Source organism: Hemitrygon akajei, chromosome 9 (genome assembly GCF_048418815.1).
Source record: "Hemitrygon akajei chromosome 9, sHemAka1.3, whole genome shotgun sequence".
Classification (NCBI taxonomy): Eukaryota; Metazoa; Chordata; class Chondrichthyes; order Myliobatiformes; family Dasyatidae; genus Hemitrygon; species Hemitrygon akajei.
Genome location: NC_133132.1, coordinates 105,035,620 through 105,055,914, shown reverse-complemented (window position 1 = coordinate 105,055,914; position 20,295 = coordinate 105,035,620). Strand labels below are relative to the sequence as shown.

At 40.5% G+C, this 20,295-nt stretch overlaps 1 protein-coding gene and 1 long non-coding RNA gene across 6 annotated transcripts in view; one reads left to right on the top strand and one right to left on the bottom strand.

The window, feature by feature from the left end:
• The window catches only part of eloal (elongin A, like), a 48,244-nt gene extending 35,482 nt beyond the window's left edge, over positions 1-12,762 (top strand). The window contains exons 5-11 of one of the 4 annotated variants that reach the window (XM_073056726.1): positions 602-707; positions 1,229-1,387; positions 2,608-2,705; positions 4,426-4,606; positions 7,672-7,777; positions 10,815-10,948; positions 12,410-12,762. In XM_073056726.1, coding sequence (XP_072912827.1) covers positions 602-707; positions 1,229-1,387; positions 2,608-2,705; positions 4,426-4,606; positions 7,672-7,777; positions 10,815-10,948; positions 12,410-12,471 — 846 coding nt within the window. In that variant the 3' untranslated portion in view covers positions 12,472-12,762. Of the gene's footprint in view, positions 1-601; positions 708-1,225; positions 1,388-2,607; positions 2,706-4,425; positions 4,607-7,671; positions 7,778-10,814; positions 10,949-12,409 lie in introns of those variants that run through there. The other 3 variants (XM_073056725.1, XM_073056727.1, XM_073056728.1) reach the window with 3 other exon arrangements.
• Positions 1-18,964, bottom strand: part of LOC140733426 (uncharacterized) — a 31,787-nt gene extending 12,823 nt beyond the window's left edge. Inside the window, exons 1-3 of one of the 2 annotated variants that reach the window (XR_012100282.1) lie at positions 18,851-18,964; positions 6,596-6,697; positions 4,830-5,552 (exon numbers count right to left, since the gene is read on the bottom strand). This is a non-coding gene — a long non-coding RNA (uncharacterized lncRNA). Of the gene's footprint in view, positions 1-4,829; positions 5,553-6,595; positions 6,698-18,850 lie in introns of those variants that run through there. The other variant, XR_012100281.1, reaches the window with a different exon arrangement.
• Between the last annotated feature and the right edge of the window lie 1,331 nt (positions 18,965-20,295).

Sequence of the window (20,295 nt, the reverse complement as noted above, 5' to 3'; positions counted from 1 at the left end):
AACTGCACTACAAGATTATCTACCTTATTCCATTTACTGAGTTCATTCAAATATAACTCCTTCAGTCCTGTATCTGTCACCCTTTTTTATTCTGTCCCCCTTTTTTCACTGCAATTCATCCCACTGACTGCAATTTTGCCCTATCATCATCCTGTCTTTCCTGGTAGTCTCATAACACACTGCCACTGCTTGTGAACCCAAGCTGATACTTGAGGTCTCGGCCCGAAAAGTCGATTGTACTCTTTCCCGTAGATACTGCTAGGTCTGTTGAATTCCTCCAGCATTTTGTGCGTGATGCCTGGATTTCCAGCATCAGCAGATTTTCTCTTATTTCTTAATATTTCTTGCTTATTTATATATTATTAATACTACTTTTTTTGTATTTGCATAATTTGTTGTCTTTTGGACATTAGTTGTGTTGGCATGTGTGGCTTTTCATTGCTTCTATTGTGATTCTTTGTATTTACTGTAAATGCCTGCAAGAAAACAAATCTCAGGGTTCAATATGGTGACTCGTGTACTTTGATATTAAGCTAACTTTGAATTCGAAATCCCAAAGTCGTAGTTAACGTTAATGTTTACTATTTTTGCTTTTTTTAAGGTTAAAGTTGATATAAGTACTTTGTTGGAGATCCCACTACCTAAATTTCTACCAGATGTCACTGATGTCTCCTTTGATTTTTCACCTACATCACCAATTAAAAAATGTGAGTTGTGTACATTTGAGCATCTTTATTTTTGAGTTATCTTGATCTTAACCTATTGAGAGTCTCTACCTCCATCACCCACTCGGGCAGCGTGTTTGAGATTCTAAAAACCCACGGCAAGAAGGAAATTCTTAATCAGATCCCTTTTAAACCCCTTACTCCCACCCTAAACCCATGTCCTCTAGTTTTAAACACCTCTGCAATGGGGAAAAGTTTCCCTACCATCTGATAGAGCACAAAAACAGGCCCTTCAGCCCATCTAATCTATGTCCAACTGTTAGTTGGTGTGGTCTGTAGAGCTCCATACCACTCCCATCCATGTGGTGATCCAAATTTCTCTTAAATCAAAACCTGTCAATCACCGTTTCTGCTATGAGCTCATTCCACTCTCTGAGTGGAAAAGCTCCCACTCAGGTTCCCTTCAAGTATCTCATTCCATCTCTCTGCCCTGTCCTATCCCATCAATGCTCCTCATAATGTTAGACATCTGAAACTGAAAATAATGCCCTTTTATTTAGCAGCAGCAGCAGCAACCAATGTTTCTGAGAACACGATAGAATTTACTGGTCGGAGATTGAACTGCAAAATGCAAGTGTATTCGGGCTGTAAAACAACAAACATTTTGAAGATGATGACTCTTTATGAACAGTGCATCCGAGTCCTTCAGAACAACATTGATTGTAAGTTTTTGTACAGAGTGGTCCAAGTACACAGCTCCCTGAAAGTGGCTGCACAGGTTGACAGGGTGGTAATAAATGTAGACAGCACCCTTGCCTCTATTAATCAAGGTACTGAGTTATGTTGTAGCTTTACAAGACTACATCTGGAGAACTGCATTTAACTCTGCTCACCCCCATTATGGGAAGGATGTTGAGGTTTTGGAGAGAGCACGGACAAGGATTAGAGAGCATGTGCTATAAGAAGTGGTTGGACAAACTTGGGTTGTTTTCTCAGGAGGGTGAGGAGAGATCCGATAGAGGTTTATTACATTATGGGAGGCATGGATGGATTAGGTAGCAGGTACCTCTCTCCCAGGGTCGAGAAGTCTCGTATTGGAGGGGATGCATTTAAAGTGAGAGGGGCATTGGTTCAAGGGAAGGGTTTACACAAAGAGTGGTGTGTGCATGGATACACTACCAGGGGTGGTGGTGCTAGTAAAAATATGATAGAGGTGTTTAAGTGGCTGTTGGATAGGAACCTGAATGTGCAGAGAATGAAGGGATATGGACATTGTGTAGGCAGAAGCAACTAGTTTAGTTAGGTGTTTAATTGATTGCCTGATTAGTTCAGTGCAATACTGTGGGCTGAAGGTCAGTTCCTCTGCTGTATCCATGCCCCATTCCCAGTCCTTCTCCTTTCACAGCCGGGCTTGGGACTGTCTATGGCAGAGTTACGATGATATATACAGATAATAAAAACTTATTTTGTAGATGTACAAGTTGACATATATGACATTTAGTTAAATATACAACAATAATATTCTACTGACACTGTCATAATATGTACTGGGTGGTAGCAGGGTACCCAAAAGTCTGTCAGCCTGCAGTAAGAAGCTGTTACCCAGCCTAACAGCTCTTGTTCTTATAGTGTGGTACCTTCTGCCTGATGGTAGGAGGTCAAAGAGACTGTGGGATAGATGGGAGGGGTCATTGACAATGCTGGGGGCTCTGTAAATGCTTCCTGTTTGTGTCCTGGGTGGGCTGGCAGAGACCCCAGTGATTCTCTCGGCAGTCCTCACAACTTGTTGCAGGGCTTTTCAGTCAAATACCTTGCAATTCCCATAGCAGACAGTGATATAGCTGGTCAGGGTAATATAGCGATAATATATTGTGTGTCATGCTTCATGTGAACAAAACACTGAAGGGGAAGGTCTAAATTTCTGTCTTTTCTCTTCCCCGAGCCATCCATGAAGTTGGTGGTGTGCCATTTGAGATCATTGAGCCAGTGCTTGACCGATGTACTTCAGAGCAGCTCTGTCGAATTGAGGACTGCAATCCGGTGAGGAGTATCCCAGTCCCTGTTACAAAACGCTTCACCTATCTCAATCTACCATCTTAACTAAACTTTTTGGATTCAGATTCAAACTAATATATTGTCATATACACCAGTGTACAATAGAATTCCTTAGTTGCATGAAAGTCTCAGTAGAATCAAATGCAATATTAGCATTCATTTTGAGAGGACCAGAGTATATAAGCAAGGATGTAAGGCTGAGGCTTTATAAGGCAGTAGTCAAACAGTGTTTGAATATTATGAGCAATTTTGGGCCCCATATCTAAGAAAGGTGATGTTGGTATTGGAGAGACTCCAGAGGTGGTTCACAAGAATGATTCCAGGAATGAAAGGGTTAGCATATGAGGATTTATCTATCCTAATGTTTTTCAAAAATTCCAGCATGTTTTCTTTCTTAACATTGACATGTTCCGGCATATCAGCGGGCTTTACGCCATCCTCTCAAACATCAGGTTCCCTCTCACTGGTGAATAGTGAAGCAAAGTATTTATTAAGGACCTGCCCTGCTTCCCCTGACTCTGGGCACGTTTCCTCTTCTGTCCCTGTTCAGGCATTTGTAGAGAGGGCTACGACAGATGTCAGGATCTTTCAACACGAAAATCCTTAGAAGTTCAAAGATGCATTGTTGACAATTCTGATAGCCCCATTATAGGAAAGATGTCAAGGCTTTGGAGAGGGTGCAGAACAGGTTTAGCAGGATGTCATCTGGATTAGAAGGTATTTGCTATAATGAGAGGTTGGGAGAGGCTGACGGGAGATCTGATAGAGGTTTGTAAGATTACGAGAAGCACGGATATGGAGTAGGCAGATAATCAGACAATATCTTTTTCCAAGGGTTGAAATGTCTAATACCAGAGAGCATGCAATTAAAGTGAGAGGAGACATTTCAAAGGAGACTTTACACAGAGACTTGTGGATGTCTGAAATGCACTGCCTGGGGTTGTGATAGAGATTTAAACATGTCTCTTAAAGATTTAGATGGGCATATGAATGTGAGGGAAATGAAAGGATATGGGCATTGTGTCGACATAAGGGATTAATTTAGTTAGCAATTTGATTGCTAATTTAATTGTTTCAGCACAACATTATGGATTGAAGGGCTTAATCTTGTGCTGTATTATTCTGTATTCTATATGCCAAATGGATAGCAAAGGTTGAGTAATGAGGAAAACTGGTAACTTCTGTGCTTCAACGATCACAACTAATAGCTGAATGCAAATGAAAACCTGGCATGGCAAAATCTACACACCACTCGTTTGAATATGGAATTGCTCAACTGGGAGAACAGCAAGAATAGTTTCATTTAGTTCTCAATTTATAAAATGTTTTATATAGATTATCTGCCAGTGTGGTGGTAGAGGCAGGTACATCAGGGATACTTAAGAAACTTAGGCACAAGGATGATAAGAAAATGGAGGGCTATGTAGGAGGGAAGGGTTAGATTATTCTTAGAATAGGTTAAATGATTGGCAAAACATCACGGGCCAAAGGGCTTGTACTCTGCTGCAGTGTTCTACTGTAATCATAACATAGAAGGTTAGCATTAACACGATGGGCCAAAGGGCCTGGTTCCATGGTTTATAACTCAAAGGCTCTTGTTTTTCTGGAATGGATGACAAAAGAGAGCTGTATATTCTCAAATAATTTGTACCTTTTATAATTATAAGATCCACCGTGATATCTCTTTTATTTTTATCTTAAATAGAGCTTTATCGAACAGACCGATCACCTCTGGATGAAACATTGTAAAAAAGACTTCAAAAGTGAACAGCCCCACGAGTACGAGTCATGGCGTGAGCTGTATCTGAGGCTTTACGACGAGCGAGAACATAAACTGAAAATACTGACTCAAAGTATTAGTTCTGCACACGCTAATAAACCCAAAGGTCAGTTTTTAACATGACATTTATACTGACAAGCCATCATATTTATGTATGGGCTACATTTCAAATTATTCTAGCATCAGTGCTCAGGGTCCTGAACCAGTGTGGATAACTTCACTCACCTCAACTCTGAGCAGATTCCACAATCTATAGATTCATTTTCAAAGACTCTACAACTTGTGTTCTCAGTATTATTTATTTTTCTGATTGCACAATTTGTCTTCTGATGCACATTGTTTTTGTCGGCTTTTGTGTGCTGTTTTTCATTGTTTCATTGTGTTTCTTTGTATCTATTGGGAATACCTGCAAGGTGATGAATCTCAGGGCAATTTATGGTGACATATATGTACATGGCTAATAAATTTACTTAGAATTTTGCATTGGATCTGCAGTTGGAGTTAAACATGGACATCCAGTAGAACCAGTTGTTCCATCCACTTTGTGTTTATTGTGTACTTGGAATGAATTTAAATTAAATCCACAGCATTGTGGCAAAAAGCTTGCAATTAAGAGCAACTGTTCGAAGAATACAGGATATCAAGGCCTGATATTTAGTGACAGAGAACATCCCTGGTTGGCTGTGATCAGTGAAGTTTCAGTGAGAACACAGGAGAAACTTGAGGAGGCACAGTTTAAAGTGGTTAAATGAAAGACTGTACCAGAAACATGTTGACTGTTCTATTTAAATATCTCGTTCCACATTATACAAGTTCTGCCCTTGTTCGTCTTCACCATAAAATTATTACTGGTATTTGTCCAAAGAACTGTTTTTAGCTGGTTTCGTTCTTGTGTGTCTTCTTTGGGATAATCTTTTTGTACAGCTTTGTTCTGCTGTGCTACAGTTCAAAGTGCCAGGAAGCATTCTGGTAAATCTCCTCTGTACCCTCTCTGAAGTTTCCACATCCTCCGTATAATGAGGTGACCAGAGCTGAACACAATATCGCATAACCTACAAGCCAAAATAGAATCTTATAACACTACAGCACAGAAACAGGCCCTCCTAATCTGTGTCAAACTATTCTGCCTAATCCCATCAACCTGCATCTGGAGCATAGCTCTCCATACCCCTCCCAGCAATGTGCATCCAAATTTCACTTAAATGTTGAAATTGAACCTAGATCCACCACTTCTGGCAGCTCGTTCCACACTCTCGCCACCCTCTTGAGTGAAGAAGTTTCCCCCCATGTTCCCCTTGAGCAGTTTCCTTTTCTCAGTTAGCCTGTGACCTCTAGTTCTGCTCTCACCCAGCCTCACTGGGAAAAAAACCTGCTTGTATTTACCCAATCCATATCCTTCATAATTTTGTATACCTCTATCAAATCTTCCATCATTTTCCAACCCTTCCCTATAATTCAGGTTGTCAAGTCCTGGCAACAACCTTGTAAATTTTTTCTGTTTTCATTCAGTTTTATTGATGTCTTTCCTCTAGGTGACCAGAATTGCACATAATACTTCAAATTATGCCTTACCAACATCTTGTATGGCTACAACTTAACATCCCAACTCCATTTCTCAGTACATTGATTTCTGAAGGCCAGTGTGCTAAAATCTCTCTTTACAACCCTATCTACTTGTGATGCCACTTTCAAGGAACTGTATTGAAGGATCAAGATCCTTCTGTATTACCAAATTTCTCAGTGCCTTATTACTCACCATGTAAGTCCTACCCAATTGACTGCATTAAATTTCATCTGCCATTTTTCAAGCTGGTCTGGATCTTTTATCCCTTTTCTATGTCGTCCATAGTTTGACTTGTACTGTATGTTTGTGTAAATTTATTTTATAAATGGAGGATATTTCTTTCATGATTTCTACAGTTTTGAACACTGGGGACTCAGTTGACTCTGAATGATACATCTCTAGGTAATTGGTTTGTACCAAGGTACAGTGAAAAATTTAGTTCTACATGCCGCCCAGGCAGAAAATTTCCAGTACAATGAGGTAGTACAAAATGAAATGCAAAAATAATGCAAGTTGTAGTGTCACACTTACAGTTCGGGTAGGCAATAACATGCAAAGGCACGACAAAGGAGATTGAGAGATGAAGAGTAACACATACAAAATGCTGGAGCAACTTAGCAGGTCAGGCAGCATCTGTGGAGAGGAATATCAGAATCAGGTTTAATACCTCTGACATATTTCATGAAATTTGCTGTTTTTTGAGCAGCAGTAAGTCAAGACTCTAGATTGTTTAATACAATTTCAAGTACTCAAGTGTAAAAGAGAACAAAATAATTGTTAACACGAGGAAATCTGCAGATGCTGGAAATTCAAACAACACACACAAAATGCTGGTGGAACACAGCAGGCCAATTATTGTTACTCCAGATCTGATGCAGCAAAAGTGAAAACTCAAACAAAGAACACAATCATATAAATAATTTATATACATTGATTGTATGTTCATAAAGTGACACTAGGCACAGGAGTGTCTGTACATAAGGTGGCTGAGAGGAAATAATAAAGTAGTGGTGGTTGGGGGTGTGACAGGTGAGTTAGTGGGTGGATTACTGCTTTTTGAAAGTAACTGATTTTGAGATTGGTGGTCCTGGCATGGATGCTTCATGGCCCCCTCCCTGGTGGGAGTGGGGCAAAGAGAGCGATATATAACAGATAATGGTACAGTGTAATACAGAGCATGCTCTAGTAGTGGACCCCTCTTCGGGGGGGTCTCGATCTGGAATATCCTTTATTCCTCTCCATAGCTGCTGCCAGACCTGCTGAGTTCTTCCAGTATTTTGTGTGTCACTCGGGATATTCAGAATTTCTTGTGTTTGTGAAAGATCAATAATTCATCTTCATCATAAAAAGGTCTGTTCAATAGTTTATAGCAATGTGATAGAAGCTGTCCCAGAGCCTATTTAGCTTTATAGTTTGTCACAGCAGTCAAGGGAAATGGTGACTGGAAATTAATTTTGAGAACAGTATTTTCTTATGCATATTTATTATTGAAATATTAGGAATAACTATTTTCAGTTACAATAGAAATACATCAGCTGATAAAAAGGCTATTGGGTCAGCATAGCAACATCATATTTTGCAAGGAATGCAATTATTCTTGAATTCAGGTCGTCAAGTAAAATTGGCATATGTTGATACTTCTGCAAAGCCGCCCAGGAATGTTCTTCGACAGCAAGGAAAACACGGAACTATTCCAAGCTCTTCCAAGCAGAGGTGAGCATTCTTATGTAGAACAGAAAGATGAGATGAAAGATTAACTCTTGATGACCCAGAGCCATCTGTCTGGGTATGATGTGGTGCAGCTTATCACAAGCTCTGATCTTGATTGGGAAAGGAGGTGCAGTGTGCAATTACTCTAGTTGAGCACGATGTTCTCCCAAGGGGTTAACATCGCCTGCGCGTGACTTTGTTTATCATGAGGAGGCCGAAACATGGGCGGCACCACACGGTCCTTAAAACACTGGGGTCAGGATCCAGTGGCATGGAGTGCAAGACAACTGGGGATCTTTTGCTGCTGCAGTCTTCCTCCACCTTCAATGCCATTAAGATGTGTCAGCCAGCTCCACTGTTGAGGTCCTGTTTGCATTGTTCTTTCACTGCGACCTGCCCCTGACCTTACTGCCATGGTATCCCTACCAGGATCTAAGCTCTTGGGATCTCAGGAACTCACAAGGTGATGATCAACAGAGAAAGGAGGTGAAGCATTTGTCCAGCAAACTGGGGAATCACAAGGATAGATATCATACAAAATGGTGTCTTTATAAAGGGCACAGGTACAGAGAGAACATGGCTGTATGTGCATACAGTTCTGGTTGCCTCACTACAGGAAGGATGTGGAAACTGTAGAAAGGGTGCAGAAGAGATTTACAAGGATGTTACCTGGATTGGGGAGTATGCCTTATGAGAATAGATTGAGTGAACTTGGTATTTTCTCCTTGGAGCGATGAAGGATGAAAGGTGACCTGATAGAGGTGTATAAGATGATGAGAGGCATTGATCATGTGGTGAGTTAGGATGATGAGAGGCATTGATTGTGTGGAGTCAGAGGCTTTTTCCCAGGGCTGAAATGGCTAACACGAGAGGACACAGTTTTAAAGTGCTTGGAGGTAGATACAGAGGAGATGTCAGGGGTAAGTTTTTTACGCAGAGAGTGGTGAGTGCATGGAATGTGCTGCCAGCGATGGTGGTGGAGGCGGATATGATAGGGTCTTTTAGGAGGCTCTTGGGTAGGTACGTGGAGCTTAGAAAAATAGAGGGCTATGGTAACTCAAGGTAATTTCTAAAGTAAGTACATGTTTGGCATAGCATTGTGGGCCGAAGGGCCTGCATTGTGCTGTAGGTTTTCTATGGTCTAAATTTACGCTGATTAAATATAAGGTAATGTAAATGTCTCCCGCTTTGTGCAAGAGAAGTTCTTTGGGGTTGGAAGAGGGTGGGGATGAAGCTACAATCTTAGAATTGAGTGGATGTGGGGAGGATGTTTGCGATAGTGGGAGTTTTGAGGACCAAAGGGCATAGCCTCAGAAGAGAAGGACATCTTGATAGAATAGTGATGAGGAGGAATTTCTTTATCCAGAGGGAGGTAAATCTGTGGAGCTCATTGCCATGGACAATGTGGAGGCCAAATCAATGGGTGTATATAAAGCAGAGGTTGATAGGTTCTTGATTAGTAATGGTGTCAAAGGTTATGTGGAGAAGGCAGGAGAATGGGGCTGAGAAGGTTTATAAATCAGCCATGATGAAATGGCAGAGCAGACTTGATGGGCCAAATGGCCTAATTATGTTCCTATGTCTTAATGTCTTGTGCCGAAAAGATTTGACATTGGAAGAAAACTTGACCTCTGGGCCTGTGCTCAAAGATTTTGTCAAACGTTTTTGGCTAGAGGAACACATTCAGAGTGGGTGGATTTTAGTCAGTTTATCTTAAAATACAAACTGCTTATTCAGCTTGTACAAACCTACCAGACTCATTTCCTGTTTATCGTTCAAATATTCGGTTTCATTCACCCAGACTCTATTCACAATGCTTGCAGATTTATAATATACTAATCAGACTGATAAGGAAGGATATTTAAGAGAGGTCTATTTGTCACACGAACATTGGACTATGTTGTTTGCCAATACAGTGGCCAACACAGTCTGAGGTTGTGCATGCTTCAGATGCCAATGTCACTACCCGTGACTCACTAACCTGTATGTTTAGGAATGTGGGAGGAAGCCAGAGCATCCAGAGAAATTCCATGCAGTCAAGCTCCTTACAGACAATGGCGGGAACTGGACGCTATAAAGCTTTATGCTAATTTCAATGCTACCATGACACCCACTACACAATCTGAATGGAGAACATCTGATACATCTTCATACTTTACTTACTGCCAGTGTCTGGTGTTTCAGACAGCAAGGTCTTCCATCTCTGTCTGTCCTTGGGCACCAATTTTGTTACTGGTGTTGGCGATGTTCAGTGTTACCTTCATTACACCAGTAGCTTCCTCTTGGTTTTCACTACTGTCAGCCATGCAAGTCCCGGGTGGAGACTCAGGAATACCGTTGTAGAAGGATTCTCCATTGCTGTTTCCGTAACAGATTTATTTCACCAGTCAGGGTTGTCAGCCCTGAGCTGACCCCCGCCCCCCCACCGCCGAACCTGGAGGACTAGTGAACCAATCCTAGTAGTCTGGCCTCTGCCCTTTGACCTATCTGGCATGGATGACTCTACCAAAAGCCAAAACATAAAGCCCTGACTGTAGCCAACATAGCTAGATACATGGAGGATACATCTTTATGGGTGTAGTTAATTTTCATGGTTGTTTTTTTCCAAAAACTTCCTTCTGGAAAGTGCTATAGGGCTATTAAAACAAGAAAACTTCCCTCCATGTTGAAAAGTTCTTCCCTCAGGCAGGTAATCTGGTCAACCATTTTAATTAGCCCTCCGATCTCCCTCAATCGATTACCTCAGTCACTGCACTGTTAGCACGTTAAACAACTTTTCATAATGCTGTTTACAATGTACATTGCTGGTATTTGATTTATGCACATTTATCCCAGATTTGTATTTTAACCTCTAACTTTATTTTTATATAATTTCTTAAAGTAGTTGAATGTTATTTTTTTATTGCATATCGTGCCCTAACTGACAGACCACAGCAAATTCCTCATACATGTAAATGTATTTGGCGAATAAAGTTGGTCCTTGATCCACGGTCCTGTAGGCCCTCAGTTCTCAGTCCTTCGTTGTTCGTTGTTCTTGTAGAGTGAAATCTTCTGGGAGCACAGACTTTTCTGTCCCTACTGGAGGAAGTGGCATTTCTAATGGAACAAAGAGTTCTGGTAGCAGTGTTGCTGCAAGTAGTCATTCAGGACCAGATGCAAAGAGGCAAGTTAAAAGTAAGTAAAGTATATCTTTTATTTTAAGTTCCAGTTTGTCAATTGTCATCTAACTGTGTATATAAGCAAATAAAACAACTTTCCACCTGACCACAGTGCACCTACAAAACATATCTCACACAGCACATAAGCCAAAGTATTACCATAAATAAGTTGATAAAATGTAATTCAAAGTGCATGTAGTGGGCAGCACAGGTAAACAGGAAACTGTAAACTGCTCATTGTCCTGGTGACAAGACCTCGGTGGTGGCAGGGTATTCAGTAGTCCCATGGCATGAGGGAAGATGTACTCTGCCACTCCTAGTCCTGATGCTTGATGCTTCGTAAAGCACAAATCAGAATCTGGTTTTATTATCATTGACATGTGTTGTGAATTGTGTTGTTTTGTGGCAGTACATAAAAATTATTGTGAGTTACAATAGAGAATTAAATAGTGCAAAAGAGGAACGGTAAGGTAGTGCTCAAAGACTATTCAGAACTCTGATGGCAGAGGAGCTACTCCTAAAACATTGAGAGTGGATCTTCAGACTCCTGAACTACTTCTCTGATTGTAGTATTGAGAAGAGGGCATGTCCTGGAAGATGAGTGTCTCAAGAAGTTGGCATCATTAAGGATAACACCTTTTGAAGATGTTCTTGATGGTGGGGAGGGCTGTGCCTGTGATGGAGCTGGCTGAGTCAACAACCCTCTGCAGGCTCTTTAGATCCTGTGCATTGAGTCTCTATACCCAGCAGTGATGCAACCAGTTAGAATGTCCCCCACAGTACATTTGTAGAAATTTGCCAGACATACCAATTCACCTCAGTCTACTTCTGAAGTATAGCAACTCAATGAAGCATATTACAGGAAATTTACCGCAACAGTGATCACTGATCTGGGTTTGATTCCTGGTGTTGTCTGTAAGAAATTTGCAAGTTCTTCCCATAACTGCGTGTACTCCAACTTCCTTCCGCATTCCAAAAATGTATGGTTAGGGTTAGTGAATTGTCGGTATGCTATGTTGGCACTAGAAGCATGCTGATACTTGCAGGCTGCTCCTAGCTTAATCCTAACAAATGTTATACAAATTGGCACATTTTTCTGTATGTTTTGATGTGCATGCAACAAATAAAGCTAATCTCTTTAGAATTGTTCTAATTCCTGTACAACATCTAAGTTGGAGACTTGAGATTCTGCAGATGCTGGAAACCTGGAGCAACACACAAGATAACTAAGGGAACTCAGCATGTCAGGGCAGCATCTATAGAGGGGGGGAAAAATCCCTCTCTGACCTGTTGAGTTTCTCCAGTGATTTGTGTGTCGCAACAACTGGGTTGATTGTGAATTGTACTAGAAATGTACTGTATAATCCACAAGTGTCCAACAACAGAATTTGTTTAATTGATCACTTCTTTCTGCTGTGTTAATAATTCTTCAGAACAAAGTACAAATTTCTTAAAGAAGGACATTTTTCTTTTCTAGAAATTGCGCCGATGATGGCAAAATCATTGAGGGCCTTTAAGAACCGGCTTGGTCCACGGTAAATCATTGGCGATGGCTGCTTGACTCACTTTTGTTGTCACTTGAATGTTTTGTTTAGAAGGTGGGACATTTATTTACCATTATTACTTTTTGTATACTACTTGGAACAATATGTGCATAATACACATACTTTTGTTTTGCAAGTTATAAATCACTTGCTGAATACTAGATTAAGTTTGGTATAAACTTAGACAAAACAAAATGGGAGATTTGAAGTGACTTGCAGATCTCTAACTTAAAAAAATTGATAAATGTGCACCTGAGATACATTTAAGAATAAAAACTAAAAGTGAGTCTGTTTGTAGATTTTTGTTAACATCAGAAAGTTTATGGTTAATAAATTCTAATTCACTTTCACATCCTTTGCATTATTTTAGAGCTGGTGTTAAATTTGATTTTAAAGTTGTTCTTCTGATGTAATGTATGAGGAGCGTTTGAAGGCTTTGATCCTGTACTTGAGTTTAGAAGAATGGGGGGGGGGGGGGGGAGATTCTCATTGAAGCCTACTGAATATTCAAAGTCCTAGAAAGAGTGGATGTGGAGAGGATGTTTCTAAAAGCTAGAGAGTCCAGGACCAGAGGGCACAGCCTGAGAGTATTCTGTTATAATATAAATGAAGAGGAATTTATTTAGCTAGAAGCTGGTGAATCTGTTAAATTCATTGCCACAGATGGCCCTGGAGGTCGTCATTGGGTCTACTTAAAGTGTAGGATGATAGGTGCTTGATTAGTAAGAGTACGGGGAGAAGGCATGAGCCTGGTGTTGAGAGGGAAACTCAGTCAGCCATGATTGAATGGTGGACCGGACCTAATAGGTCAAACGGCCTAATTCTGCTCCTATGTTTATGGTGGTATGAATGTAGTTTAATTGGAGATTGTAAGGGGATTTGGTTCTTATCAAGGATGGTGAGCAATACAGTTCAATGAACCTTATGAAAATAAAGAACAGTAAACACAAAGTACACTGCAAATGCTGTGGTCAAATCAACACGTGCAAAAGCTGGATGAACTCAGCAGGTCGGGCAGCATCCTTTGAAATGAGCAGTTTTTTCACCTGGCACCTTCCACCCTCCCCCCACCTTCTTTATAGGGCCCCTGTCCCCTCCTTCTTCTGCTCGTTTCAACGGATGCTGCCCGACCTGCTGAGTTCATCTAGCTTTTGTACGTGTTGATTCTGGAAATAAAGCACTGGCATAAGAGCTGGGTGCAATACTTGTAACTAGTTTTTACCAGAGTTTACAGCTGAGGCACTCTTACAAGAAAAAAAGTATTTGACACTTGGAAAGAATTGTAGTTTGATTTAGAAGAGATAGTTAACTGGAAGGTACTAGTACAAGCAATGGAAATGCAACACCTTTAGAACATAGAACAACACAACACAGCACAGGCCATTTGGTCCATGATCTTATCAAGGATCAACTTTATTCACCATATACATTTATATGCATTAGGAATTTGTTGCCGTGTGTTGGTCAATGTGCAAGTTGCAACAAAGAACAACATTCAACAATTATAAAGAATTATATAAAAATAAACTGAGAAATAAAAGTACAATACGGAATAAAATGTGCATAAATAAAATGCTGATCTATATAAACCTGCTCCACCTTCAATCTAACCCTTCCCTCCCACATAACCCTCCATTTTTCTTTCATGCATGTACTTGTAAGCAAGGCTCTTAAATGTCTCTAAAGTAACTACCCTGGCATGTCATTCCATGCACCCACCACGCCCTGTGTAATATACATCTGACATTCTCCCTCTTCTCTTCTCCAATCACCTTAAAATGATGCCACTTTGTATTAGCTATTTCTACCTTGGGAAAATGTCTCTGGCTATCCACTCAATCTATACTGCTTATCAACTTATTCATCTCTATCAAATCACCTTTCATCCTCCTTCGATCCAAAAAGAAAAGCTGTAGCACGCTCAGACTATCTTCATAAAGCATATTATCTAATCCAGACACGATCCTGGTAAATCTCCTCTGCCCCCTCTAAAGCTTTCATATCCTACCTCTGACATCTCCCCAAAGCTTTCCTCCATTCACCTTAAATGGCTGTCCTCTGGCATTGGCCACTAACCGCCCTGGGACAAAGCACAGACTCTAAGACCAAGAGTTACAGAAACACGTAATAACATCACATTTATGACCATGCTGACATGTTCCAATATGTGCAGTCTCTGTGTGATCACTGCTAAAATCTTGCAGGCATTAAACTCATTGAAATTGCTGAGTGGGTTTCTTTTAACGGCTCATAGTATCTTAGTCTACTATAACTTATTTTCAGTGATTAAGATGCGGACTTGGTTAGTTGTTAGTTACCTGTTGCTGGGACATCTTGTTTAGTGGGTACATCAACGGCCACCGTTCAGTATGAAAGTAAGCAGTACCTTTTGGGTTTATTACTGTGGGAGCAAATGGAAAGGCCACACAACCCACTGCACAACGTGTGCCAGTGATATTCAACCTGATTCTGATTCTGGATTCATGGGCAAAATGTGGGTGATTTATTAAAACTGATGTGCACCAGGAGACCTGCCAAAGCTGATCAAGGATCAGCTAGATTCACCATATACATCTATTAGGAATTTGTTGCGTATTGACAAGACTTGAAAAAAATAAAACAATATGTAAGTACTGTACAATAATGTAAGTACAAGAATAAAGAATTATGTAAAAAATTAACTTGGAAGCTAAAGTATGGATACAGAATAAAATGTGCATATATACATAAATGCCAGCATGTATTTACAATGTTAACAGCATTGTAAAAAGTGGTTTACAGTGTAGTTCAGTGACGGGCAATAGAGAGAGGGGGTAAGGGTGGCAAACTAGAATGGTTTATCAGATGAACAGCCTAGGGGAAGAAACTTTAAAGAATATGTGAATATGTGATATTTTTGTTTAAATATCCCTGTGGCACTTTCCAGAAGGGAGCTTTTGAAGAGATTCCAGAAGGAATGTAAGCCAAAATTGGGTACATCTTCTACAGTTGACAAGATCATCAGTAAAACTACATTTTGATAACAGAATGGTGGCTACTGGAAGAGTTAAGTAACAGACCAGGTTCTGATTAGTGAATGAAATGATTATCCAGAGGTCCAATTTTCTGTCACAATAATGGATACATACTATACCATAGTGTTACGTACCCCATAACTGGGTTAACAGACCAGCAGAAATGGACTGATACGTTGGAGTCTGGTGGTACTGAAACTAAAGGTGTTTATTAGTAAACTAAACAATACAGTATCAAAAATGCCAATAATATATATAAAACAGGTTAGCAATAATAAAAACAGAAGTGTAGGAATAATGATCAACAATAAAAAACAAGATCTATCAAAGTCTAGGGGTAAATGTATTGTCATAAGAGAATATAGAGTTCAGTTCAGTTTGTTCTGAGGTTGTTGTTGTGTTGCAATGTTGCATATGAGATGAGGAATTGCTGTGGGCATTTTTGTACAGAAACCATGCGCCAGGACGACATCCATTCACCATAAATCTACAGGCCCTGATTCTCAGGCTTTGGGCTACGTTATTTTTTATACTATTATTGTTTGTAATTATGTGATTTTCTGCTATCATAATTGTGTATGTGATGTGTACTGTGTTTTGCACTTTGGCTCCAGTGGAGCAGTTTTATTTGTCTGTATTCATGTATGGGTGAATGACAATTAAATTTGAACTTTAGTACTAAATCTCCCTTAACCTAGACAAGGGGCAGGGAAAATAAACAATTGAACCTCATCATTCCCTGGGTCACCTTGGAAATCAGTTACTCCTTTCCACCTTCATCACGTCAATGTAAACTAGCCAATGACCAAGTTTATTGCTAAATAAGGAGTTGTTGAGTTTTGACCACTCGGGGAGAGGTCAAGCCCGGACATCACAAGGCCACTGTGACACCGGTGAGATGCATCACAATGAGATACAGCACCCTGACAGGGTTTAACCTGGTGACCTGAGACCAAAGGCAGCATGGCTGGAGGCTGGTGTAGACACAATCTGTTAAAATGCTTCATCATGGACCGCAAATTTCACTGATCCACATTTATGACATGGAGATTTGCTCAGTTCCCCAGTGACAAATCTGATCTGATCATTTCAGTACTGATCAGTTCAGGGCCTGGTGGATTTGAAGCTACAGCCTAGCAGCACCACAGTGGGCTGAAAGGGCTCATCCTAGACTCCAAAATTCTTCCCCTCCATGGGATTTAATTATGATTCAAATACTTTTCCTGAACTGCATTTTCCGTGTCTGAAGTGGAACACGTGCAGCTAGCAGACTGTGGAAGAGAATACATTCTGTTGAGGGGGTGAAATCCTTGAGAGGGGAGAACAACAGAATGAATTGGAGCATCTGTGGAGTTTTCATTGTAGCAGCACCACGATGGGACAAAAGGCTCTTCCTGAGATTTGGGATCCTGGCCCTTGATGGGACTTCGTCCCTGACTTGACTGACTGTCCTGGACGAAATCTTCCACGTTGAGAGAGAAGAGAGGCAAGTATGGGAGAATAAGTGAAAATGACTGAGGGAAAGGGAGAAACATGCACAAGATGGAGAGGCTCTTCAAGAGAGTGAACTTCAGGAACAGTGAAACCATGCATCCTTTCCTTCAGGAAGCAATGTTTAGAAGGATTGTCTTTGATAGATTAGTTGTTGTGACTTGGAGGTCAGGTCTGGGTAAATATGAGTAATCACTGCTTGCGGCTCACTGTACTTGTTGATCCTTTCCTGGGCTGTTGCTAAGGAGTTGCTTCTAATTCATCCAGCTAAGGTGATGTCAACAAAGGCTCTTCAATGATGTCAGACTCTCCCCTCGGGCCTGTATGAAAGCAGCTTGGGGGAACTGCCAGCTTTATTTATTTAGAGATACAGTGCAGAATAGGCCCTTCCAGTGACACTCAGTGACCCCCTAGCCTAATTGCAGGACAATTTACGATCACCAATTAACCTACCAACTGGTATGTCTTTGGACTGTGGGAGGAAACCAAAGGACTCTCAGAAAACCCATACATTTAGCCTGAACTAAACTCTGAACTCCGCCACCCCAAGCTGTAATAGTGTCGTGCTGAACACCACTGTACCATAGTGCTATACTCAGGCAGTGCTCCCCCCCCCCATCTGGATCTAGAAGTGTGAAAGGTCTTATTGTCGACCTGTAGTAATCTGTTGTCACATGCGTTAATGATTTGTAGGTTGAGTTTGTGAGTTTGTGGATGATATTAAAATTGGCGTGTGATGAAAGTGAGGGTTGTTGAAGAGTCAAGAAGTGAGAGAGAGAGACATCTTGCAAGTCCCATGGGAGCCTTATTAAGTCCCAAGAGCCTTATTTGAGCCTCTTTTATTCTTTATAAATGAAAAAGCTTTTGGTATCCTTTTTGATATTATTGGCTAGCTTACTTTCACATTTGTAGGTTGAGTTTGTGAGTTTGTGGATGATATTAAAATTGGCGTGTGATGAAAGTGAGGGTTGTTGAAGAGTCAAGAAGTGAGAGAGAGAGACATCTTGCAAGTCCCATGGGAGCCTTATTAAGTCCCAAGAGCCTTATTTGAGCCTCTTTTATTCTTTATAAATGAAAAAGCTTTTGGTATCCTTTTTGATATTATTGGCTAGCTTACTTTCACATTTTATCTTTTCCCTCCGTATGTTTTGTTTAGTTGCCTTCTGTTGGTTTTTAAAAGCTTCCCAATCCTCTAACTTCCCACTAATTTTTGCTCTGTTATATGCTCTCTCTTTGGCTTTTACATTAGCTTTGACTCCTTTGTCAGCCTGATTATGTCATCCTCTCTTTAGAATACTAATTCTTTGGGATGTATCTATCCTGCGCCTTCTGATTTGCTCCCAGAAACTCCAGCCGTTGCTGCTCTGCCATCATCCCTGCTAGTATCCCCTTCCAATTAACTTTGGCCAGTTCCCTTCTCATGCTTCTGAAATTCAATTTACTTCTCTCTAACACAAATACATCTGTCTTTATCTTCTCCTCTATCAAGCTGCAAGGTCAATTTTATCATAATATGATCATTGTTTCCTCATTGTTCTTTACCTTAAACACCATAATCAGATCCAGTTCATTGCACAACACCCAATACAGAACAGCTTATCCCCCGTAGGCTCAACCACAAGCTGCTCTAAAAGGCCATCTCATAAGTTCCAGTACCAACTTTCTCAGGAGTCTGAGGAGATTCGGCATGACATAAAAAACTTTGTCAAACTTCTATAGATGTGCTATCAGATTCCCCCTTCTCCAGCCCTGTATTTTTTCAGCTTCCCAGCTCTTTACCTCACCTCTGCCCCCACCTCCTGGTTTCACCTATCACCTTGTGTATTTTCCTCCTCCCCTCCCCCCCCCCACCTAACTCTGATTCCTCACCTTTTTTCTCCAGTCCTGATGAAGCATCTCGGCCTGAAATGTTGACTGTACTCTTTTTCCATAGATGCTGCCAGGCCTGTGAGTTCCTCCAACACTGTGTGTGGATTGCTTGGATTTCCAGCATCTGCTGATTTTCTCTTGTTTGTGATTTCTTTCCTTAACATATTTTCAGCATTTGTCAGGTCATTAACCATGCTTTTTACATGTACTTTGATCAATCTGCCCTATAGTTTCTGATTAACCCATCGTGATTTATATTAGGTTTAGGAGAAAGCTTCTCAACATTCGCTCATACTTCAGAATCAGGTTTATTATCACTACTCAAGATTGTTTAATGTCGGTTCCTGTACGCAATGATAAAGGAGAATAAAATAATTGTTACTGCAGATCCAATGCAGCACAAAAAACACTAAGATAGAAAACACAACAATAGTTTAAAAAAACATAATGAATATAAATACATAAGATAGCTTGCATGCTTTGATTGTATGTCCATGGTCAGTGGTGGAGGCAGATACACTAGTGAAATTTAAGAGACTACTAGACAGGTATATAGACGAATTTAAGGTGGGGGAGGTTATATGGGAGGCAGGGTTAAGGGTCAGCACAACATCGTGGGCCAAAGGGCCTGTACTGTGCTGTACTATTCTATGTTCTATAAAATAAAGCTAGGCACATGAGTGTCTGCGTAAGGTGACTGATAGGTGGAGGTGTCAATCAGCCTTGCTGCTTGGGAAAAGTAACTTTTTTTCCTGGAGGCCCTGGCATAGATACTATCTTATAAGAACATAAAATTTCTTGATTTGTCGCAGCAGTGCTTTACAAAGACACACAATTATTATAAATAATAAAATAAATAGTGCAAAAAAAGGAATAATGATGTAGCTTTCAGAAATCAGAGGGGTAGAAGATGTTCCTGAATTATTGAATGTGGGTATTCTGGCTCCAGTACCTCGTCCCTAATGATAGTAATGAGAAGAGGTCATGTCCTGGAAAATGAGGGACCTTAACGATGGATGCTAACAAATCTCTTCAGAATCAGATTCAGGTTTCTAATCACTGAATGTCATGATTTTTTTTTTGGTTTGTGGCGGCATTACAGTGCAAGGTATTAAAGAATTGCTATTAAGTTACAATTTAAAATATATAAATAATTAGTGCAAAGAGGAATCATGAGGTAAGGTTCATGGACCATTCAGAATTGCAGAGAAGAAAAAGCTGTTTTTGAGTTGAGTTTGGGTGTTCAGGCCCCTGTACCCCTCTGTGATGGCAGTAAGGAAAAGAGGTCAAGTCCCTGAAGGTGAGGGCCCTTTATGATACACACAGCCTTCTTGAAGCACCTCTTGAAATGTCCTCAATGACCGGGAAGGTTGTGTCCATGAATTGGCATGTAGAAGGGAGACTGATAATTTGGTCAAATTGTGCTTCAACAACAGCTTCATGAA